This window comes from Hylobates moloch, unplaced genomic scaffold, assembly GCF_009828535.3.
Source record: "Hylobates moloch isolate HMO894 unplaced genomic scaffold, HMol_V3 SCAFFOLD_7, whole genome shotgun sequence".
Lineage (NCBI taxonomy): Eukaryota > Metazoa > Chordata > Mammalia > Primates > Hylobatidae > Hylobates > Hylobates moloch.
In genome coordinates this window covers 87,270,781-87,296,049 of record NW_026652282.1, presented here as the reverse complement: position 1 = coordinate 87,296,049, position 25,269 = coordinate 87,270,781, and the positions used below count along the sequence as shown (strand labels likewise).

The 25,269-nt window shown below is 40.6% G+C and overlaps 2 protein-coding genes across 2 annotated transcripts in view; one reads left to right on the top strand and one right to left on the bottom strand.

The window, feature by feature from the left end:
- IL1RAPL2 (interleukin 1 receptor accessory protein like 2) overlaps window positions 1-25,269 on the bottom strand; it is a 1,126,326-nt gene that overhangs the window by 530,084 nt on the left and 570,973 nt on the right. Inside the window, exon 4 of the mRNA XM_032757406.1 lies at window positions 8,698-8,884. Coding sequence (XP_032613297.1) covers window positions 8,698-8,884 — 187 coding nt within the window. The remainder of the gene's footprint in view (window positions 1-8,697; window positions 8,885-25,269) is intronic.
- Window positions 21,816-23,571, top strand: TEX13A (testis expressed 13A). Its single transcript, XM_032757407.1, has 3 exons — window positions 21,816-21,915; window positions 22,081-22,534; window positions 22,739-23,571. Exons 2-3 carry the CDS (start codon window positions 22,103-22,105, stop codon window positions 23,534-23,536), a joined length of 1,230 nt encoding a protein of 409 aa, XP_032613298.1. The 5' UTR covers window positions 21,816-21,915; window positions 22,081-22,102; the 3' UTR covers window positions 23,537-23,571.

Below are 25,269 nucleotides of genomic sequence, written 5' to 3'. Positions count from 1 at the left end.
GATGGTTCAACAGGAAGGTGGCAGAGGCTGTGTTGTATTCCCACTATAGAGCTGCTCTCTGGCAGAGGGGAATACACTAGTCTTACCCATGGAAATATTTTCTGAATTCAGGAAGTTTGACAAGGTAAACCATACAAATATTAGAAAAATAAAATTTCATCCGTGGTTAAAAAAAAAAAAAAAAGAAAAAATGCTCATCATCACTGGCCATCAGAGAAATGCAAATCAAAACCACAATGAGATACCATCTCACACCAGTTAGAATGGCCATCATTAAAAAGTCAGGAACAACAGGTGCTGGAGAGGATGTGGAGAAATAGGAACACTTTTACACTGTTGGTGGGACTGTAAACTCGTTCAACCATTGTGGAAGTCAGTGTGGCAATTCCTCAGGGATCTAGAACTAGAAATACCATTTGACCCAGCCATCCCATTACTGGGTATATACCCAAAGGACTATAAATCATGCTGCTATAAAGACACATGCACACGTATGTTTATTGTGGCACTATTCACAATAGCAAAGACTTGCAACCAACCTACATGTCCAACAACGATAGACTGGATTAAGAAAATGTGGCACATATACACCATGGAATACTATGCAGCCATAAAAAATGATGAGTTCATGTCCTTTGTAGGGACATGGATGAAACTGGAAACCATTATTCTCAGCAAACTATCGCAAGGACAAAAAAACAAACACTGCATGTTCTCACTCATAGGTGGGAATTGAACAATGAGAACACATGGACACAGGAAGGGGAACATCACACACCGGGGACTGTTGTGGGTTGGGGGGAGGGGGGAGGGATAGCATTAGGAGATATACCTAATGCTAAATGATGAGTTAATGGGTGCAGCACACCAACATGGCACATGTATACATATGTAACACACCTGCACGTTGTGCACATGTACCCTAAAACTTAAAGTATAATAATAATAAAATTTTTAAAAAAAAGAAGTCAGCAAAAATAAAAAGATTAGATAGATTTGTCTACTAGGTTTTATTAAAAATTGGGGTTGACATTAATAGTATACTACTGCAAGGATGAAATTTGGCTTTCTTTCTTGAATGAGATTTTCATGTAATATTAAACAATAATGAAAGATTTTTGTTTGCCTTTTGAATAAACTACAGGAAAAAGAAGAAAAAGACAAGAGACAGATCGTTTGGAAAGCTAAGTCTTCCCTCTATCAATGAGTAAAGGTTTTTGCATCTTTAAAATTTTTGAGTCATTATTTTGGCAAAATGAATGATTTATGGTGACATAGAATTCGATTTTATAGTATCAAGTGTTTTAAACATTTAACATATTTGACAGGCTTCCCCAAGTCAAATTCCAATTTTGAAATTAAGGCTTTTTAGACCACTAACTTTGGGATGCTACAGAGGGCCCCTGAAGCATCCAAAAGAGAGGTAAACAGGATTATTTGATATATTAAGTTACATGGGAAGCACTGTCAAAATAAGAAATTTTTGTTTGTTTGTTTGTTTTGAGACAGTCTCACTCTGTCACCCAGGCTGGAGTGTAGTGCAGTGGTGCAATCTCAGCTCACACCCTGCAACCTTTCCCCACCCTCCCCTGTGTTCAAGCAATTCTCATGCCTCAGCCTCTGGTCTCAAACTCCTGACCTCAAAAGATCCGCCTGCCTCAGCCTCCCAAAGTGTTGGGATGACAGGCGTTAGCCACCACACCCAGCCAGAAATAATCATTAACTTTCTTTAGGTTATATTTTAATGAATGTCATTAATATATGTTCCAAAATTTTACGTGATTTCTAAAATTCTAATGTCTGAGTATATGATATCAATTATAATTATGGTTCTTATGTTAATTTATTGTAGACCACAGAAATAACCAAATTTCCTTGTCAACTGTGTCTTTATTTGAAGTCATTGCTAGTTAATTGCTTAATTCTGATGCAGTTTCTGAAACATTCACAAGCACGCAAAATCCTAGAAATATGGTGTCTTTTAGAAGGTTGGAAAGGACCCTGAAAAGCACTCTTGAATACAGGTTTCTCATAACTTTAGAGTCATATCATTTGGACTGGGTAAGAATTCCTGGAACTTTAATGAAAAGACTGGTTTATACAACTGCTAACCCAAGTAGAACAAAAATTAATTGAATACCAAGAAGACACTTTGCCAGATTATCATGCTAAATCAGCCAATACCAAAATTGTATAGATATACAATTTGAATGAACTCCATGGCCTAAGTCAAACGACCTGTGATAACCCATCAGTTATCAGTGCTATGCACCTAAATTGGAGAAACAATTGGTATTCAAGAGGACGTAAGACCAACGTTAAGCATGGACTGATGGAGAACCAGGGCAGCTGCCTTGTCCTTCCTGAGTCCTTAAAGTTTTTGTTATTAAAAGTTCTGCATTCCATGACTCATGAAAAAGATAAAATAATCCAAATTAAATATATATTGTTGTGGTGAGTTGTACATTGCTAAAATAGTTTATGACCAATGTTTAATTTGTCAAACCCATATTCCTGGGAAGACACTCAAATCTTCAGGTACATTCAGCTACCTGATGGGCCATTTAAACATTTATAGAGGGATTTCATTCAATTGTCATTTTCAATGCATGTTTTCTGGTTGTATCAAAGCTTTTCCTTGCAAGAATGGTGATGTTATAACAGATTATTATGTCACAATTGTATTTTCACCAGGAATAAAAGATTTTTATGGTTCACTAACTGAAGACAATCAACCCCTTCACAATCTAGAACTCAAAAGACTGGATCTTCCGAGAACATCAGAGAAGGACTTCCTTTGCCATCCACACTGCAGCAAAGCTAAGGGACCTTGAACCTTGGGCTTATAATCTCACAACTGAGGGAGGGTTGCTCTAGACTTATGGAACTATACACCCATTAGAACCCTTAAGGTAAAGCTACCCAGGGAAGTTTCTCCCCAGAAAAAAAAAAATGGCATCCTTGATGTGAACAGCTTTTTCCCAAGATCACGGATCAAGACTTTTCTACTATCATGAGACTCTTATTTTTAATTTTTTCCTCGTTTATGCCTCTATAAACAATAGAAGTCAATAGAAGTTGCGTACACTCATAGGGTATACTTTTATTTAAGAAGGATTTTGCAGCCAGCCTTATACATGGATAACCGTATGCCTTGATAGATGAAAAATGAAGGCCCAATGTAGGTGAATAATTTCAATGGTACATACGTTGCCTCATAGTCAGAAACAGAATGTTGGTTCACTCCTCTTAATCTACATCATGGGTTAAAGACAACATTGCCAGGAGTCCTTCACTATTCTAGAAAGGCATCATTTGTTAAGTCCTTTTTTCCATGGTGTGGAGTAAAAGAGGGAATGATTAGAAATGTATCCGTTATGATAGGCTCTATAACTGATTCTACTCTAAACGCTATGGTTACACAACAGACTTTAAATTCTCTTGTGAAAATTACGCTAAATAATAGAATTGCTCTAGATTACTTACTGGCTAAACAGAGAAGTATCTGTGCAACTGCTGGTACTTGTGGCCTGTGGAGAAATATATCCCATCAGGTATTATAGAGATTCAGCGTAGGAGATTAATGAAGAGACTGCTTAGTTAAAGCAAGTAGTCTCTTTAGCTCATTCTTTGATCTATTTGATTTTAGTTGGTTTGGTTCATGGGGACCCTAGGTAAGGGGCATACTCCAAACTCTTGGTATTATCCTCCTGACAATCATAATAGTAGTCCCCCTGGTGTACTGTATTCGCTCAAAAGTTTTAAATGTTTGCATTCAGCCATCTCAAGAATGGCAAATGTTCTCTCTTCAACTGGAATGCCAGTAGCTGAAGGAAATGTGTGACCATGAGGGCATCATAACCTATGAATGAATTGCTGAGACCTGGAAACCCAAAATGACGGTAACTGAGAGTGGCACACTCACCTAAGTGAGAACCTGACAAAAAGGAGGGAATTTTTAAACAAAATTATGGGAGGCCATTGTTTTGGACTGAGCTCACGTCATGCACTAGGCCCCAACAGACCAGACAAAATCAAAAGGGACTCACTTGTGCTAAATGTAACATAATCAAACTAAGACTTTAAGGAAACACATATATCCTAGAACAGACCAGGTTTTGTTTTTTTCTCCTGTAAACAGGATGTTCCAGACTAAGAAGTTATCCTCTACTCTAACCCTTACAAAAAAAAAAAAAAAAAAATGACCTGAAGTCCTTGTTCACACCTTACACAACCCACTGTTCTGCTATTTTCCAGTGGGTTTCAAGACCAAATAAGTACATTTATGATGGTGATAGTGACATCAATGCCTAAAGTTTTGGTCAATCTCTCAAAATGAGAGGATGAATAAAAGGGGGAAATTGTTAAATCATGTTTAGCCTAAAGCTGCTTTCTTACATATTTTAAGTTAGGCCTAAAGGTTTCTCTGTACACTGTCAACTATAACAAGTGGAGGTGTAAGTAGACCATAGCCTACTTTTGTGCCAATTACTAAGTTTTGACCAATCAAATGTGGCCAACTGTTTGAACGTGTTCAAATAAGGCACAAAGCTATAACCAATCCAGCTGTTTGTGTTCCTCACTTCCATTTTCTATACATCACTTTCCTTTTTCTGTCCACAAATATTCTTCTACCACGTGGCTGCACTGGAGTCTCTGAGCTTACTCTGGCTCAGAAGACTGCCTGATTTGTGAATCATTCTTTGCTCAATTAATCTTTTAAATTTAATTTGGCTGAAATTTTTCTTTTAACACATTGGACATTTCTAACTTTGAATGAGCACCAGAATAAACTCTGGACAAATGTATCCTCTTCTTTATATTGTTATAGCCAGAGCAAAACTTGCTCAGCCTGGTAGAAAATACAACTTCTGCACAGCAAAAGAAACTACCATCAGAGTGAACAGGCAACCTACAGAATGGGAAAAAATTTTTGCAATCCACTCATCTGACAAAGGGCTAATATCCAGAATCTACAAAGAACTCAAACAAATTTACAAGAAAAAAACAACCCCATCAAAAAGTGGGCAAAGAATATGAACAGACACTTCTCAAAAGAAGACATTTATGCAGCCAAAAGACACATGAAAAAATGCTCATCATCACTGGCCATCAGAGAAATGCAAATCAAAACCACAATGAGATGCCATCTCACACCAGTTAGAATGGCCATCATTAAAAAGTCAGGAAACAACAGGTGCTGGAGAGGATGTGGAGAAATAGGAACACTTTTACACTGTTGGTGGGACTGTAAACTGGTTCAATCATTGTGAAAGACAGTGTGGCGATTCCTCAGGGATCTAGAACTAGAAATACCATTTGACCCAGCCATCCCATTACTTGGTATATACCCAAAGGATTATAAATCATGCTGCTATAAAGACACATGCACACGTATGTTTACTGCAGCACTATTCACAATAGCAAAGACCTAGAACCAACCCAAATGTCCAACAATGATAGACTGGATTAAGAAAATGTGGATATACACCACGGAGTGCTATGCAGCCATAAAAAATGATGAGTTCATGTCTTTTGTAGGGACATGGATGAAGCTGGAAACCATCATTCTCAGCAAACTATTGCAAGGACAAAAAACCAAACATTGCATGTTCTCACTCATAGGTGAGAAGTGAAGAATGAGAACACTTGGACACAGGAAGGGGAGCATCACACACCGGGGCCTGTTGTGGGGTGGGGGGAGGGGGGAGCGATGGCATTAGGAGATACACCTAATGTAAATGATGAGTTAATGGGTGCAGCACACCAATATGGCACATGTATACATATGTAACAAACCTGCACGTTGTGCACATGTACCCCAGAACTTAAAGTATAATAATAAAAAATAAATAAAAAATAAATTTTAAAAAAGAAAATACATGGGCTATAAAGTAGGCAAGGTAGACTATCCAAATACTGACTGAAAAGGAAATATTTTCCTAATATGTTGGTACGTTTTCTTCAGGTATTTACTTGAAACCTTGTATGAGAACCAAGAGTTAGCAATACATTTCTGAGCTTCAGGTACTCTTTAACTTTTGATTCTAGTATTTTATCCTAATCCATTAGTATATTGTAGGGGCTAAGAGTGGGGCTAGTAGCCAAACTGCAAGTCACAAACTACTGTTGACTTTTGCTAACCCACTTAGCTTGTCTGAGTCTGCAGTCACTTCTTCTATAAAATAGAGATAATATTACCTTATATGGTAGTTCTAAGAATTGCGTTAATCTATCTCATGCACCTAAAACACAGCTTGCCATACAGTAAGTACTTAAGAAATGTTAGCTAACATTATGATGATCATTTATCAACTGTAAAATATTATAGAAATATTAAATATTATCCAGGCAGAGCTGGAAAGGCCTGTTGCTTCACCATTGTTGGTCCATTTCTAAGGAAGAGTGAGAAGTGGCATTTGCCAAGCAGTAAATTGCTTGAGTATGTAAGGATGATAGTGATGTCTAGAGATATGAGAAAAGGAGAAGAAAGAAGTTAGCAGAAAGTAAGATGAGATAGTAGAATTACTCTTAGAAGGGAAAGTTGATTATCTGGATTTCACTCCCAGCTGCTAACTCTTTGGGCAGGTCACCTTCCCTTCCTCAACCATAAAATTAAAATAAAACTTTCTTTTTCTTTCTTTGGCCAGGCTGCACTGCACCAGCATGGCATCTTACAAAAGTTTCCAAGATATGACCAAGGCTGGGTTTAGTCCCAGGCCCATTGCCGGAGAGGGTAGTGATTAAGAAAATGAATTCTGGAGTCACACTGCCTTGAACAGAAAATCAGGCTTTGTTCACTGTGTAACTTTGGATAGGTCACATCTCTCTCAGCCTCAGTGGTTTTGTTCTCCATTAAATTAGGATAATAGCACCTATCACACAGAGTTGCACTGAGATTTAAACAAGATAATGTTGAAATCAAGTTTAGCTACAATGAATGGCACACGATAAGTGCGTAATAAATACAAATGAGGTTGATGATGGCATAAACCCACCAAATTATCTGTAGTCTATGTTTATGCATAATAAACATTATGTTCCTTTTTATCTGTCACAATACTGTCTTCATTAAGATAATTCCCATTGAGACCTGGACGTTCTAGTACAGAGCATGTTCTTGGTGTCTATTGGTAAGTTTCCCTAGGCGTGAAAATGGAGAGGCTTCCAAATGTAAAGGCATATGACAGCTGTGGGAGTTAGGGATTAAGCTTCCCTAGGAACTGAGGGTCTGTCAGATCCTATAGACGCAACCTGCTCCACCTTTTATGTGTGTTTGGTTCCAACAGTACACACAGCATCTGTGCAGAAAACCTTCCTGGTCATCTACCATCACATCATAAAACTGCCCAGTGTGTCAATTGCTGTGGTTCAGAGCTGACAGAAGAGAGTTGGCTTAGTTCTGTTACAAGATCGTGGGCCCCAGGTTAGCTGCCAGAATATCATAGCTGGAAGGTTGTGTGGTTATTATCTGCTTCTTCCCGTAGATCCAATTCTCAGCCCTTGCCTGCTCTAGTCTATGCTCAGAAAAGCCGAACACTATTGATTCTATCTCCTGCCTCTGCCCCCTGGCTTCTGTTTCAGTTTGAATGAGGGTGGCAGGAGAGGGAAATAACTAGCAAATAAACAGAGAGCAGGAATTATAAATGGTTAGGGTATTTATCCTACCCACTCCCTTCCTATCTGCCACCCTCATATGTTCCTTTAAGGCTGTATCTCTTGGCAGCTTCCTCCACTCTTGCCAGGTTCCAGTGACACTGCTCCTTCCCCTTGACACTGCAGGTCTAGGGGTGATAATCAACAGCTTGCTCCTTTATCGATTTCTTCAAGCCTGCCCAAACTTTTGCAAATAATCCTTCCGTTCAACTCTCTTATTCTTCTTTTTTTTTTTTTAGATGGAGTCTCGCTCTGTTGCCCACACTGGAGTGCAGTGACACGATCTTGGCTCACTGCAACCTCTGCCTCCCGTGTTCAAGCGGTTCTCCTGCCTCAGCCTTCCAAGTAGCTGGGATTACAGGTGTGTGCTGCAATGCCCAGCTAATTTTTATATTTTAGTAGAGATGGGGTTTCGCCATGTTGGCCAGGCTGGTCTCAACTCCTGACCTCAGGTGATCTGCCCGCCTCCGCCTCCCAAAATGCTGGGATTACAGGCATGAGCCACTGTGCCTGGCCACAATTCTCTTCTGTTCAACCTTTGAGTGTGGTTTATTTCCAGCTAAACTTAACCTTAACAGTGTTTACACATCCCGTACTGGGCCCGTTTCTCTCCTCTGCATTCACTGTTGTGGCTTTCACAGAGTAGACCATTATGATAGTTGTTATTCTTTATAAGTACTACTACTTGTAATGGCAGGCCTTTGTTTCTGCCAGTAAATAATATTTCTGTGTCCCCCAAATGATTTCTTTCAAGTGTTATTTAAATGTTTACCCTTCTTCCCATTAGTTCTTATATGTTGTCAGGCTGGAGGGACATTCTACTTTTAGCAGTTGGAGAAAGGGGTATTGCTTCTAACACCTGCATTAAAAACCAGTGATACATAAGAGTCACAGCTCTGAATTATTTAGTTATGGATCTGTTGATTCTTCTCAGTGAAATATCTAATACCAAAAACTAGTAACAAAAAAATCTCCCTTTCCTCATCCCCAAGGCTGCTATTGACTGCGGTAAAATATGCATTTGACACCATGCTGAGTTACCTTATACCACACAACATCAGGCTCCTGATCGGACTTTTTAAAGTCATCCATGTCTGGACAGGAGATCTCCTTTCTTTTAGTGACTTCAGATTTTTCTAAATAGCGGATCCTGCTGTTGTAGCACAGGCCTGATTCATTCTCTGCAACAGTCAAGGACATTGACACCTTCATGCAATATGTTGAGTTTCTGTAGGAACAGAGAAATAACAAAATGGCTTTATTGGGTGTTTAAAACTTTGTTTGTGCTCTATATATTTCAAGAGTATTGACTTTTCCATTTAGGACCTTGCCTAGAAATCAGAAACATCATCAAAGCAACACAGAGCAGTTTTATGCTGCAACTGACAAGAAGATATGAAACTAACTGATAATGTGGATATTTGTGGCCATGAGGTAGCCACAGAGCTACATAGAGAAGCTATACCCATCTTCCAAACTGTAAGATAGTCTGACTTCTTTCCCAGCAATAAATATTGCTATGTTGAAAATCTGATAATAAAAACCTGTGAGAAAGTCTCTATAACTGGAGCTGTAGCCATTTTTGCTCTGACCCTGTGGCCAGTCCTTTAACAGTTACTACAGGGATAGTTGAATTTTACTACTGGTTTCTCAGCCAACATTTCCTGATACAGAATATATACTAAAAACCAGATCAAGATACAGAGGATATCTGTTAGCTTACAGGTTAATTTACCTGTTAACTATTCAGCTTTTTTTTTTTTTTTTTGAGACGGAGTCTCGCTCTGTCGCCCAGGCTGGAGTGCAGTGGCGCTATCTCTGCTCACTGAAAGCTCCGCCTCCCAGGTTCACGCCATTCTCCTGCCTCAGCCTCCCGAGTAGCTGGAACTACAGGCACCTGCCACCACGCCCGGCTAATTTTTTTGTATTTTTAGTAGATACACGGTTTCACCCTGTTAGCCAGGATGGTCTGGATCTGCAGACCTCATGATCCGCCCGCCTCGGCCTCCCAAAGTGATTACAGGCGTGAGCCACGGCGCCCGGCCAACTATTCAGCTTTTTAAGGTACTCACTGAGATGTGCCAGGTGTTGAATTTTCGGCTTGCATAAAGAAGAAATCATACTAGAGTCTGGTCAGTTGCGATTAATTGTATCAACCAGCACTAGCATTATAAAGAATTCTCAACACGGAATGTTATCATAAGGCCACTTTAGAAATTGGGCATTAATTGGCTAACACATTACAGAAGGGTATTTATTGAATAAAAATTCTGTCTTCTTGTACCTTGGTTAGCACTTTCTCAATAATGTGAGTTCAATAAACATATTTAATGAATCTAATTAACTACAATAAATAAATATAAATAAATAAAAATTCTGCCTTTATTTTTCTATGTATAATCCATGACCTTTCTCTACCCTACCTTACCTGGATTCCAGAAGATGTCAAACACAAAAGAAAATGGAAAAGTGTGAGGAAGAAATCAGAAGCAGCCTGATAACACTATGAAAATCAGCTGTAAATCTTGGAATATTTAATTTTACTTTATGGAAGACATTTCAGGACCATAACTGTTTTAAACATCAAGGGATACGTGCTGTCAAAACTAAAATTGCCAAGAGCGGCAATTCAAACCAACTGCTTTATAACTGAGTAATAACAATCCTAACACATGGGATTAGCATGCCAACCAATAATTTTAAGACAGTACCAAATGATCGGCACTGTTCATACTGCTTAGTACTCACTCATTGCAATTTTATATCCCCGACATCATGCAAAACACAGGAATGCAGATGGCTATGCCTCTTGGGTTTACAAACTAAGTTAATAAGAATGACTCCTACTTAGGCTTCTGGTAAAGTTAATTTCCGGCAAGCACCCCTGACTATGCCCAGGCCTGTGTCATCTGAGAAGGAAACTATCAAAGCACTCCAATACTGATGTTTAGATGCAACCCCATCACACTATGTAGACGGTAGGATTTGCTTTTCTTTCTTCCTCTATATGGGTTCCCGGAACACAAAGCGCATAAGATATGCCCACTGGGGATTAAGTGAAAGAAACATTTATGTTCTTGTCAGACATTGGACAGCCTCTTTAAGTGCCACGAAGCTAAAGCCACAATAGTAGTAATCTCAGAGAAGAAGGGTAAATCAGTTTAGCTCAATCAATTGAGCTCTTTTTCACCATTTTTTAAACACTTCAGTGTTAAATATTTACAAGTCTCCTTGCTTGATACAAGGCCATACATGGTCTAGCTCAACATAACATTCTCCCCTTTACTCATTAGGGTGCAGCCACACTGGCATTTTCTCTGTTCATTGAACACACTAAGCCTATTCAAACAATAGGCCTTTGTACTTGCTCTTATCTGATCTTCTAATATTTGTTTATTTGTTAAAGTATGCACTAAAAAGGGCAAGGAATTTGTTGCTCTTGTTCATTACACCATCCCTGGGATCTAAATGAATAGATAGTAGATGCTTAGTAAACGTTAGTTGATTAAATGAATGGGCATCAAAAGGTATCTATTTGAGAGAAATGTTATTTTTTTTTCCACTTTTGTATCAGTCCCATATGGTATATACCCCCCTTTCTTCAGATGAAGGTATATGGCTTGTCAAATATCACATTCCTTCAGATGAAGGTATATGGCTTGTCAAATACCATATTCCTTGTATATGTATGACCCAGATAATTTGCAGGTATTTGTGGATAGCCACTAGGAGCTAGGAGGAAGATTAGCCAAGTTTTGTGCAGCAGCATATTGGCAAAGAATTAAAAATATTGGCTACATCTGAAAGACAAGAATGACCAGCAGGGGCAGGGGATAGAGGGAAGCTAAATGGTCACAGTTATTTAAAAGGTATCTAACACAGAAGAAAGATAATCATCTCTACTGGATATCCAAAGTGTTATGAACAGTTCTTGATGTTACTGACTTTGATCGTATCTGTTCCATGCTGTTCATTCATACAGGTGAAAGAGACATACTTATTAAAAAATTTTCAATTATTATGTTATACCTCCACAGAAGGAGAAGTGTTGACCAGAGATCTCAATAATAGAAGTAGGTGAAATGTTCAGTGCTCTGAAAGAAGCTAACTATCCCAAATGTATTTATCCCTGGGTAGAAAATAGGGTAGACTAAAGTAGAGGACCAATCTGATATAGTGGTTTCTTAACAAAGCATCATCTTTAAACTAAGCCTCACTAGGCTCAACTAGTTCTGTGACCTTGGACAAATTGTTTAACCTCTCTGAGTCTCAGTTTCTTCACCTGAAACATGAGGATAAGAAGCTGTTTATGGTGGCTCCATTGGAGGTGGGAGGAAGGATTTCCTTTCATTATACAACTATGAGTAAAAATAGGTTTACATTTTTATACCTGACCTGTTCAGATCACTGTAAGTATTTAAAAAAAAAAGTATGTAAAATACCTAATACAGGATCTATCAAAAAGTAGGTATTCAAACAATTGTATCTCTAATTAGAATTGTAGGTATTGTCAGCATTGTTAAATATATTAAAAGATATATATAACAATTATATATGTATAACTAATATGTATGTATACATATATAACTAATATGTATATATTATAATATACATACCTAATATATAATACTTACAATTTACATGTGATATAATAATCATGAACAATATAAAAATAACACACTGGCAGCAGTGGGTTAAAATAGTCTGCTGGGTTAGAAGTGCTACTTGACAGGAAACAGTCTGGAAGAGGTCAGTTGGGCAAAAGGTCTAATACCAGAGAGCCACGTAGGTCTGAGAGGATCAAAAAGATACACTGACTTAGGCACAGAAAGAAGTGTATCAAGAGAAAGCAGCTAAGGCAGGAAGGAACTTCTAGGTACTCTGAGCACTAGCTACTAGGCAGAGGCTAGAACCTTGGAGGTCAAAGAGTTAGTAAAAGCTCCATTTAAAAAGGTTTACTTCTGGCCGGGCACGGTGGCTCACACCTGTAATCCCAGCACTTTGGGAGGCCCAGGTGGGTGGATCACGAGGTCAGGAGATTGAGACCAGTCTGCCTAACACGGTGAAACCCCGTTTCTACTAAAAATACAAAAAATTAGCCAGGCGTGGTGGCACGTGTTTATAGTCCCAGCTACTCCGGAGGCAGAGGCAGGAGAATTGCTTGAACCCAGGAGGCAGAGGTTGCAGTGAGCTGAGATCCTGCCACTGCACTCCAGCCTGGGCGACAGAGTGAGACTCTGTCTCAAAAAAACAAACAAACAAACAAACAAACAAACAAAAAATTTACTTCTGGGAGCTTCTTAGACAAATGACTTCTACAACAAAGCCCAGAGACCTCAAAGCCAGGTTTCCAGGCACAAGACAAGAGCCATTCATGTGTTCATTCCCCAACCTCTCCAAAGTATAAACAACGTAGATGGTGTCAGCAGCATTTGTATTGATTTGGGGTGGTGTTAAAGGCAAGGAAGCCACCCTGGAGATGGCTGATGAGTTGAAGGAGGAGGTGTGTCCTTCCTAACCCTTAGCCACAAACAACTTTAAGCCAGGGCCCAGTATGTATACACTCTCATTGTGGTCACTGACATGTGAACAGATGCTGACATGTGAATAGATGCTGACAAACTACTTTGTTAACTCACGAACAAGTCCTAGTATGAAGTCGTTGAGGATGACCGAGGTCCCTGGAACTTAAAGACAAGGTCTGATGTGAGTCCTGCTATCACCCCAGGTGACCTGGGGGAGGTATCATCAAGGCTGCCTGACAGTCTGAAACTCAGGTTGATTTTTATTAGTTGTGTAATCCAGCCCTGGCACAGTTCGTGCTAACAATCTTGCATTATTTAGATTTTATTTTGAAAAATGCCCCAGGCTGGTTCTATTTAAAATATTTCCTGCAACTGGGACCTAAAAATGTTACTTTCATTAGGTACAATTAGAGCTATGTGAGGTTGAGGAGGCAGACTGACGAGTGTGCAAGAATGGAGATGGTATTTTTTCTCTCCCTACTTCACATCCTGAGGAAGACAAGGAACACATTCAGGCTCAATGTAGGCAAAAGGCCTTTGCAATGATACTGCAGCAACAACTTACAATTACACACGTTAGTAATCTTTCCAAGTACTTCTATATGTATTATCTTACTTAATTCTGCCAATAACCCTGGAAAATGGGCAGGGTAAGTATCCCTTACAGGAGTAAAACATAGACACGGAGAGGACAAAGAACTTTGTTAAGCTGACGTAGCTGGTCAGTAGTTCAGAACCAAGGTTTATTGGCTGCTAGCCCCTGGATACTCTCAGAACTTGATGCTAACACTGCTTAACAGCCAAACTAACTTGTGGTTATCCATACCAACTTGAGGAAGCTGACAGAAAGAAAAGCAGATGTGTAAAGGTAACATCTAAGGAATAATGTTAATTTGCATAGCACAGAAGAATTAGAAAATTTATAAATAAACCTTGCTTTCTATTCCAAAGGTTTAATGTTAGCTTGTTTAGGTCATAATTAGAACTTTTTATCCAGATGTATTTCTAAGGGAAAATATTGACCAATCTTGGGTTCTCTGGGGAGAAAAGTAAAACTCATAATTTAAAATACACATGAAACATCCAAATTCCTTTTCTAACTCGCATTTATAAAACATGCCCATACTATAAAGTTTTGTTTTAGAGTTTGAGCATATGTGAACTTGTTGTATCGCCAGGACTAAGCTGGTGAAAATAATCTAAATAAATTAGGGATCTTTCTTGTACTTAAAATCAAAAGCCCTAGATAAAATGCCTCAGGATATAGTTGAAACTTTCCTAACTGATTTATTCGATTGTCTTATCCTCACTTCAAAATACTTTCCTTGTAAATTTCAGAGACTATTTAATGATAAGGAAACTAAAACAAGCTTTACTGTCTGAAATTTTATAAGGTGAATTGATTTGCTACATATAACATCAATTAATCAATCTACAGTCATTGAATAAGACTGATGTTAAAACATAAGAACTAGCAACTGATATTGTAGCAAATTCAAGGAAGGAAAACAAATGAATAAACAAACAAGATCTCAAGCCCTTTGATAAGTTCTATTTCTCAAAAATCATTAGAAAAATAAGGTTTTCTAGTAAAGGGGGATGAGGGGGAAAAAAGAATATACATGTATTTATTACAGCTGAACTGTACATTTAAAATGGTAAGGATGGTAAATTACATATGTATATTTTACCTTATTTAAAAAAGTTTAAATTGCAAATATTAAAAAAAAAGAAGAAAGTTTTATTGAAAAATCTTTTAAGCTTGATTGGAAAGGGGACTTTCAGATGTCTGCATAAATAATTACATAAAACTGCAAACTTGCAATGTTAATGCATTAAAAGATCAAGATGGCCAAAACCCTGAACTGTGTATTAATATCATCATTCTATGAAGACCCACAACCCTTTAGAATCATTCAAATGACATTTAATGGGCACCTGCTATGTGCCATGCTGTTTATATACATTGAAAAGCAGATGTAAACCTAATATAAGGATAAAAATATCTATGCTAATAAGAAGTGTGGGGATGCAGGATCTATTGAATGAACTCACTTTTGTCACTTTTAGTCTTTAAGTAAGTCATCTTACTTCTAGGCTTGTAGAGTTGTAAAGAGCTCAGGGATTTTTGTTTTATTAAGTTGTTTAAAAAAAAAAACAAAGAATGCCATCATTCATAGATGACATCTCTAGCCTGTAAATATGTCAATATAATAGGTTTTAAGTTTATGTACATTTTTCCATAAGGTATAAACCTGGTAATTAAACAAACAAGGATTTGTGGGGACATAAACATATCATAATTTTTTAACTGTTCTTATCTCCTGCTGACATGAACATTCAGCCTTTGACATGACACTGGTAATCTGCAACCCAGAATTATTTAAGCATAACTTTCTTATAGTTCATGATGCAGTCAGATAAAAGGTCAATCCAAGGACTTGAGTAGCTTACTGCTTGATAATGCAGCTTTTAGAGTTAGACTTGGGTTCAAATCCCAGCTCTATAATGTCTTACCTATGGATCTTTGCATGGGTGACTAAATCTCAGTTTTTGGTATGTGTGGAATGAGAATAATAAAAGCAGCTATCTTTATAGGGTTGTTTTATTATGCAAGTGTTAAGAATGGTAAAGGGGGCCGGGCCCAGTGGCTCACACCTGTATTCCCAGCACTTTGGGAAGCCAAGTGGGTAGATCACTTGTGGACAGGAGTTCGAGACCAGCCTGGCCAACATAACAAAACTATGTCTCTACTAAAAATACAAAACAAAAAAATAGCTGGCATGGTGGTACACTCTTGTAATCCCAGCTACTGAGGGATTAGAGGAGGCTGAGGCACGAGAATCACTGGAACCCGGGAGGTGGAGGTTGCAGTGAGCTGAGATCACACCGTTGCACTCCAGCCTGAGCAACAGAGTGAGACTCTGTCTCAAAAAAAAAAAAAAAAAAAGGAAAAGAAAGAATGGTAAAGGGTCTGAGATTTTACCTTACTTATGCACTAAAAATTTAGCCTGCCAGTTTCATGGAAGCTGGTAGAAGACACCAGAATCCTAGGTCAGAAATAATAAACAGTTAATTGGAGCAATGACAATAGCCAAAGTATCAGTATTTGTGTTGCTTACACAAACTCAATTCCCATAGGATAATACAAAGAGGATCAGGTGACACTTGTAGAAGTATTGGGTTGTATTACAGAAGAACCCCATGCTTAAGAAACACAAATTTCTTATAATGGGCCATAAGCATGTCTGCCCTTTGTTCCAGAGGCAGATACTAACTGTATTTTCCAAGGCTATAAGCAAACCTGCCTTTTGCTCTAGAGATAGACACTATTTCTATCTTCTAAGGCTATTCTCTGGCCAGGCACGGTGGCTCACGCCTGTAATCCCAGCACTTTGGGAGGCCGAGGCAGGCAGATCACCTGAGGTCTGGAGTTCAAGACCAGCCTGGCCAACATGGTGAAACCCTGTCTCTACAAAAATTACCCGGGTATGATGGCGGGTGCCTGTAATCTCAGCTACTTGGTAGGCTGAGATGGGAGAATCGCTTGAACTTGAGAGGCGGAGGTTGCAGTGAGCCGAGATCGTGCCATTATACTCCAGCCTGGGTGACAGAGGAGACTATGTCTCAGAAAAAAAATAAAAATAAATAAATAAATAAAAGTCTGTTCTCTATACATACACCTTTGAAAAGATAATCCAGGGCAAAGGATACTCTGCTCACAGACGCGTAAAAAATGCAAGAGCCCCATGGAGAATTCTCTGCTAACAATGAGATAGTTCATTTAAAGCTCATAGCACAGTGCTTGGCATATACAAAGTACTCAATAAAAATTAATTTCCTTTAACATCATCACCACTATTATCACACTATCTACCGATTCCCAACCCAATCCATAAAGTGAATCAAAGATGTTTTGTTTTCTTCTTATTGTTATTGTTTTTTAAAAAAGTAGCTCGTGGACAAGGTTATAGTAAACATTACGTATATTTTAAAAACTACTCACTCAAAATAAAATTTTTGTCATCAAAATATTCTTCACCTTGAATTCAAAGCAAACTATAATTTATTTAGAGGCTGTGCATTAAATTTAGAAACCTACTCAAGAAAAAAGTATACAGTACATATATATGTAGCAATCCATTTATATATAACTAAGAATTGTGGATCATTCTAGTGGTGAGCTCATGTCACCATTCCTAAGGGAAAAACAATTGCAGTATGCCACCTAAGGGTACAGGCAGCTTGTTCAAAATCTGACTACCAATGATTGAGGATGTGGATAAAGGTAAGGTAATAACGAAGGCAAATTTGAAAGGTTCCCTGACACCACCATTGTCCACATCATAGTATGAGTGATTCCTGCTTTCTTGTTTGGATGAAGACAATTTTAAAAATGGTAATCTGAGACACATCATACTACAACCAGAAAGGTCTTCATAGATCTTTGGAGAACCCCGATGTTTCTATTAAGAACAAGAACATAACTCTCCTCCAGAAATCCTTCCCCAACCAATTTCACTGACTCTAATAACTATTTCTCATTTCCTCAATCTTTCTCTATAAATATCAGATTACACTGATATCTTTGCATCTGTCAATATGTTATTTCATAGTTATTATCATAGAATTCACAAAGGTTTGGCCTTATTTCCTGGGTCACAATGCAAACTCTTCAAAACACAGAGTTTTCTTTACATATGATTACCTTTCTTCATACAGTAAATACCAGATTATTTTCCCTGTCTTTGTATTGAAAATTGTATAACTTAGTTGTCTCACCAAATAAGCTGTCATATCCTACGCTTCCATGATCTATTTTCTGATTGCTCGTGGTAGAATTCTCTACTGTGTCACAGATCTTGAAAGACTAGTCAGTATTCAAAATTTCTACTTGCTCCTTTAATTTCATTCTGTGATCCCCCATCATCTGGCAACTGCCTCACCATTCTATTGATTCTCATCACTTGAATCACTAAGGATATCTTATTAGCTAAATCTAATAACCTTTTGTTCACCCTCATCCTATGTAACCTCTGTGCATTATATGAAACTAGTAGCACTCTTTTTACCTTCCAAATCTCTCCTTAGGTCTAAAATATCTCCCTTTTTTGACTGTCTACTTCTCTGACTACTCCTACTGCTTGTTCTCCCTTATTCTATCCCTAAAGGTATTTGCTACCCTTTCCAAGACCTCCGGATTCCTTCCTCTGTTTTTTTGTCCTGCTTATTCTCTCCTTCCAACCTTCATCTCCAGCAATTTTATTGAAGCATGAGGTCTTAGCCACAAACTGAGCACTGAAAACACCCAAATTTATAATACATATCTCTAGTTTTGTCCTCTCACCTAACTTCCAGCCCAGTACAGCCATTCAACTATAATTCAATATAACTATCACAAAGGCATTTGTCAATCCAAAACTGCATTTATTATCTCCTCTCTATAGTCCGTTTTTCCTCATATCTATTATGATTCGAGGCATCACTTGTCACAAAACCTAGTTTCTCAAGTCAAATGCCTCAAAATCATTTTCCACTCCAGCACCCATATTTATTTCTCATATATTAATACAATTGGTTAACAAGTCATGCTAACTGTATGTCAAAAATCTCTTGTCATCTGATATCTCATCGAGGTCCTGCCACAGTTCAAGCCCTAATCATGTTTTGTCTGCACTGTTGAAGGAACCTCCTAACAGGTTTCTCTGTCTTCACTTTCTCCCTCCTCCAGGCTGCTAAAAGAAACAATTTACTTTTAATTTCCTAAAAGTGTTTATAAGCGGAAGTGGGAGAATGGCAGTATGAAGAGAGAACTAATCACAAACTGAAGTTCATGTTTAAAGTATTATAGAGGGAATAAAAGAGATAAGGTAAAAGATGTTCTGAACTTAGTAGACAAGAACACAAAGGACTAAGGGGGACAACTATAAAATCACCAATGGTAGCACACAGCTGTAGAAAGGAGGAGATCCATGAAGGCAGGCCACGGTTCTGTCCTCAGCCCTCTACTCTTCTTGCTCCATATTCTGTCCCTGAGTTATTTCAACCGCTGCTGTAAATACAGCTTTCACGTCTCAATACTACATCTTCAGCTCTGATGTCTCTCCTAAGTTCTAGACTCATATATCAAGCTGCCTACTATCTCCACCAGGATGCCCAACAGGTATTTTTTTTTTTTTTTTTTGAGACTGAGTCTCGCTCTGTTGCCCAGGCTGGAGTGCAGTGGCATGATCTCGGCTCACTGCAACCTCTGCCCCCCAGGTACAAGCGATTCTTGTGCCTCAGCCTCCCAAGTAGCTGGGACTACAGGCGTGCGCCATTACGCCCAGCTAATTTTTGTATTTTTAGTAGACACAGGATTTTGCCACGTTTGCTAGGCTAGTCTCCAACTCCTGACCTCAGGTGATCCACCCACCTCGGCCTCCCAAAGTGCTAGGATTACAGGTGTGAGCCACCGCACATGGCCCCAACAGGTATTTTAATGTTAATATGTCTAAAGGTGAACTCATCCCAAAAAATTCTTCTTCATTTTCCATCTAAGCCAATAACAGGGCTATCTACTTAGTCCCCTATACCAGAAACCTGGGCATTATCCTCAGCATTCCCTCATCCTTGTCCCTGACATCTCTATGCATTCTATCTGCCAAATGGCTCTCTACACTCTTCTCTCCATCCCTATTTCCACTGCTTTAGTTTACTTCTTGAAATGCTTTAGCATCTCCCTAATGGGTCTTCCTGACTCCAGTCTCTCCCCTTTTCCTCACCATTCTCTTTTCTACATTATCTTCTGGATGTTCTTTCTATAGAAGTCACACTAGAATAAGCCAAAACATGAACCCTTTCCACTGATGGCTGATAAATAAAATATACAAGCTGAGAAGGAAAGAAATCACAAGACAGCATCTAAAAACAGCATTTAAATGGTGGGACTTTATGCCTCTGGGGTTTAATTACCTTCTTAGGTAATATTTTAATGCTTGATCTATTGTCTTTTTCCTCTCTAATTATCTGACATAAGACCCTTACAGAAGAAATATTGTCTTTTTAAGTGTAGTTCATAGAATAGAACATAATGCCCATATAATAAAAAATGAATGCTCTGATTTTTCAGAAGGGAAAATAACTTAAAACCCCAAAATCAGTGTATCCCTGTATGGCTTAGTCCCTTAGGTACATAAATGATGGTGGATAACAGAGTGGAGAGAGTTAAATTAGAATGGTATCCTGGGGTGAGATTCTAATGTCAGGACAAGGAGTATGTCACAAGGATCCACCAAATGTTTTTAAGCTTAAGAGAAACATGATCATAGGAAAGATTAGGAAGTGATTAGGGATTATGAAGAAATTAAAGACAGGAAGATTATTTGGGAAGCAACATGGACATTCCCTAAGTGGGCATGGATATCTTAGAAGTTTCTGAGGTCACAGCAACAAGATTTGTCTCTTAGTTGACTTGTTTTTAAGGGTCAGTATGAAGGGTAGGTAACTTAAAAATTTGATTTTGAGGTTTCTGTATTGGGCAACATAGGAATTTAGGAGGGGAATCATCTCCTGCATATATTAAAACAAGCAAGAGGCCATTAGTTTGAAGCTGTTTCCATACTTTGAGTTCCTATCTAACAAACCGAAACCTAACTTAGCATGTAAACAGACTGAAACTTAACATAAGCTGTATAAAAGACAGCCTAATTTCAGCCAAACACAACTAGCCCGGCTCCAGCTAATTACAGGCAGTCAAGTGATGAGACCACGTCCAAATAAGGCAAATGCCTTGCTGTAGCCAATCAGGTGATTTTTCTCTTTTGTGTCCAAATTCAGCCTATAAAAATTCACTTCTCATGTTGCTGGGAAGAGCTCTCTGAAACTCTTCTGGTTCTGAGTACTGACAAATTCATGACTCATTTTTTGTTTTTGTTTTTTTGTTGTTGTGTGTAAACAAACTGTTAACTTTGTCTAACGTTTTTCTTTTAACAGGGAAAAGGGGGAGTCATATCATGAACATTTTGATTGTGTGTGTCTGTAGGACACATATGAAATGTGAATCTAGATTGAGAGTTTGACATCTACAGGCCAAATCATGCCAACTGCCTGGTTTTATAAATGAACTTTTATTAGAACATGGCCATGATCATTTCTTCAGGAATTATTTATGGCTGCTTTTGTGCTACAAGTAGTTGGGATAATCTTTTGCCCACAAAGCCTCAAATGCCTGCTATCTTGCCCGTTTCAGAAAAAGGTCACTAACCTGTATACTAGGATTTAGGAGTCTGGAAAAGGAGCTACAGAATTTTCATGGGTTGGGGGGCTTTTTCATGTTCTAGAACGTACCCATTATTCCCTCTTCAACCTCTAGGAGGGTCCCTACCAGCCGTTGGCGTGGGACAAACCATTGTCAAGAGAGAGGGATAAATGGGACTTTTTTGACTTGATTATAAGGGTTTAATTTTCTTGGTTCTAAGTCTTTTCTGACCACTCCTGTTTCTTCTGACCTTTAAGGGCTCCCAACCATGTGGCAGGTTCCCTTACATCCCAATGGAGTGGCAGCGGCCTTCCTCACTCACTCCCTGCCACCCCTGGTGTCTCTGGAAATTGGAACAGTCCCAGAGTAAAAGCTGACGTTGGTCCTGAGTATTCCTTTCCCCGGAGCCTTAGGAGGGAGAGAGATCCTCCTCTCTCTTCGGGCGTGTTAAGACAGCGGGGTTGGCCTGTACTTCCTCTGGCCCTGGCTGAAGAGGTGAGGCCTGGTGGGAGGTGTCCTAGGGTAGGACAAGCCGGTCAGGGGGTCATTAGGAGGGTCTTGTCAGAGCGGGGAGGGCGGGGACAAGAGGGTGGGAGAAGACGGATGAGGGGAGGGGCTGAGGGGGAGGAAAGGAACCTATTGGCTGCTCCATCCACACAGGGCTGGTGAAACCTAGGCGATCATGGCCTTGAGACCTGAGGACCCCAGTAGTGGGTTCCGACATAGCAACGTAGTGGCCTTCATCAATGAGAAAATGGCCAGGCACACGAAAGGCCCTGATTTCTATCTTGAGAATATATCCTTATCCTGGGAGGAGGTGGAGGACAAGCTGAGGGCCATACTGGAGGACAGCGAGGTGCCCAGTGAGGTCAAAGAGGCCTGCACCTGGGGCAGCCTGGCCTTGGGCGTGCGCTTTGCCCGCAGGCAGGCACAGCTACAAAGGCACAGGGTGCAGTGGCTGCACAGTTTCGCCGAACTGCACAAATCAGCCACACAGGCCTTGGCGTCAGAAATGAAGGAGCTCAGGGAGCAGCAGGAGACGGAACGCAGGGAGGCGGCCTCCCGGCTAATGGCCCAGACCAGCCTCGTGGAGGTGCAGAAAGAGCGAGACAAGGTGAGTTGGAAGCCGCTCTATGCAGTCAGATCCCTCAACTGGTCCCTGCCCAGTACCACTGCCCCGCCCCATTCCCACCCTTCTCCACCCTGCTCCATGGCTTTGCCCTGCCCCGCCCTTCCCACCTGGTAGCTCCGTCCTACCCTGCTTAGTGCTCCCGCCTTGCCCCCAGAACACACTTCAGCCCTGCCCACTTCTCTCCAGGAGCTGGTGTCTCCCCATGAGTGGGAGCAGGGGGCAGGGTGGCCAGGCCTGGCCACTGCCGGAGGGGTTTGCACAGAAGGAGCAGGTGAGAAGGAAGAAGAGGCGGCGGTGGCTGCTGCTGGTGCCGCTGGAGGAAAAGGAGCAGAAGAAGAGCAGAGGGATGTGGACGTTGTGGCTGCCCCTGTGGTGGCCATGGCTCCCCGTGTGGAGGCCGGGGCTGTCCCCATGGAGACCCAGTCCCCCCACGTGGAGGCCGGGGCTGCCTCCATGGAGACCATAGAGGAGCCGGAGAGAATCCTCCTGCAGCTCCTCAGAGATGCTGATCAGGAAAATTACACCTATTGGGGGCAGAAGGAGGGAGATCTCAGGTCGGTCAAAACAGCCACATCTTATTTCTCTGGAACCACGAACCCCTGGTCCAGAGCCTCACTGGAACCTCTTCCTGTCCAGCTCCCTGCCTCATTCACATACTCATACTCGAGCTCTCGTTCCTCCCTCTCAGGCATACCCACTATATCCCCTCCACAAGCAACAGTCACAGCACCAGTTCCACCTCAGCTGCCTTCCAAGTGGGAGGCCTTTGATACTAGCCTATGGTCTAATGGGGGGCCCCACAGAATAGACCCTCAGGAGCACCCAAGAGACAGGAGATACTCCGAACCTCATCAGCAAAGAAGACCTCCAGTGTATCGCAGGCCAGGGGACTGGGACTGCCCTTGGTGTAACGCTGTGAATTTTTCACGGAGGGATACTTGCTTCGACTGTGGGAGGGGAATCTGGCTGCAAAATCCTCATTGAGTGCAGAAATGCAAAATAGAACCAAAGCATGCATATCTCGATGGCGAATTAATTTTCAGAGGGCGGGCTTGCGGTGGCGGGGGCCGGGGTGGTAGGGGAAGAAGGCTGGGAAGAGTGGGGGAAGGAGGTGAGACAATGGTACCTTTACGAGTAACTTCAGCGATAGGGGTGGTGACTGGAGGAAGGGGAGGAAAGTAGGGGTTGTGAAAGAGGTGTAGAAGTGGGGTGGTGGCCAGGGGAGGTATAGATTGGGGTGGGGAGAGAGAGACACAGAGAGACAGACATGTTTTGGTGACCCCCTTTGTATTCCAGAGCACTAGCACTCAATACCCCAGAAGTGCTGCAGCTTTTACTTGTGTATGTCTCGCTCTCTCTCTCTCCCTGCCCTAGTGTCTGGTAAAAGAGGCAACCATGTATATAACACCCCACCCTCTACTCGCATCTAGGCCTTAAATGATTGGAGCAGGAGTGGATCTTTGACCCATCCAGAGCCAAATAGATTTTCATGCTAGACACTCTGAACAGAGAGGCCGATTCCATGATGTTGAGCAATGAAGCAGTAAGCCACTTGGAGTTGGGGCCAGGACCGGAGCTATGGATGCTGAGGCCACTGCTGAGGCTTGGCCCTGGCTGTGGGGGAACAGAACTGGGTGCTTTCCAGAGGCAAGTGTCTTTGGGAGTTACTGGTACGTGGTTCCAGGGAGCGGACAGGCACAGAGGAATCATCCTGTGACTCCAGAGAGATGGAGAGAGCAGCAGCACAACCACTTTTCACTTCCTACAGTTGTGCTATGTGAAAATCCCCTTTACACAGAACCTCTCTTCTTTAGCTAACTTGAGTGGATGGACAGATTTTTTTTTAACGTTAAGTTCTGAGATACATGTGCAGAACATGTAGGTTTGTTACATAGGTATACATGTGCCATGGTGGTTTGCTGTACCTATCAACCCGTCATCTAGGTTTTAAGCTCCGCATGTGTTAGGTATTTGTCCTAATGCTCTCCCTCTCCTCACACCCCATCCCCTGACAGGCCCCAGTGTGTGACGTCCTCCTCCCTGTGTCCATGTGTTCTCATTTTTCACCTCACGCTTATGAGTGAGAATATGCGGTGTTTCGTTTTCTGTTCCTGTGTTTGCTGAGAATGATGGCTTCCAGCTTCATCCATGTCCCTGCAAAGGACATGAACTCATTCTTTTTATGGCTGCATAGTATTCCATGGTGTATATGTGCCACATTTCCTTAATCCAGTCTATCATTGTTGGACATTTGGGTTGGTTCCAGGTCTTTGCTATTGTGAATAGTGCTGCAATAAACATACGTGTGCATGTGTCTTTATAGCAGCATGTTTTATAATCCTTTGGGTATATACCCAGTAATGGGATGGCTGGGTCAAATGGTATTTCTACTTCTAGATCCCTGAGGAATCGCCACACTGACTTCCACAATGGTTGAACTAGTTTACAGTCCCACCAACAGTGTAAAAGTGTTCCTGTTTCTCCACATCCTCTCCAGCACCTGTTGTTTCCTGACTTTTTAATGATGGCCATTCTAACTGGTGTGAGGTGGTATCTCATTGTGGTTTTGATTTGCATTTCTCTGATGGCCAGTGATGATGAGCATTTTTTCATGTGTCTTTTGGCTGCATAAATGTCTTCTTTTGAGAAGTGTCTGTTCATATCCTTCGCCCACTTTTTGATGGGGTTGTTTTTTTCTTGTAAATTTGTTGGAGTTC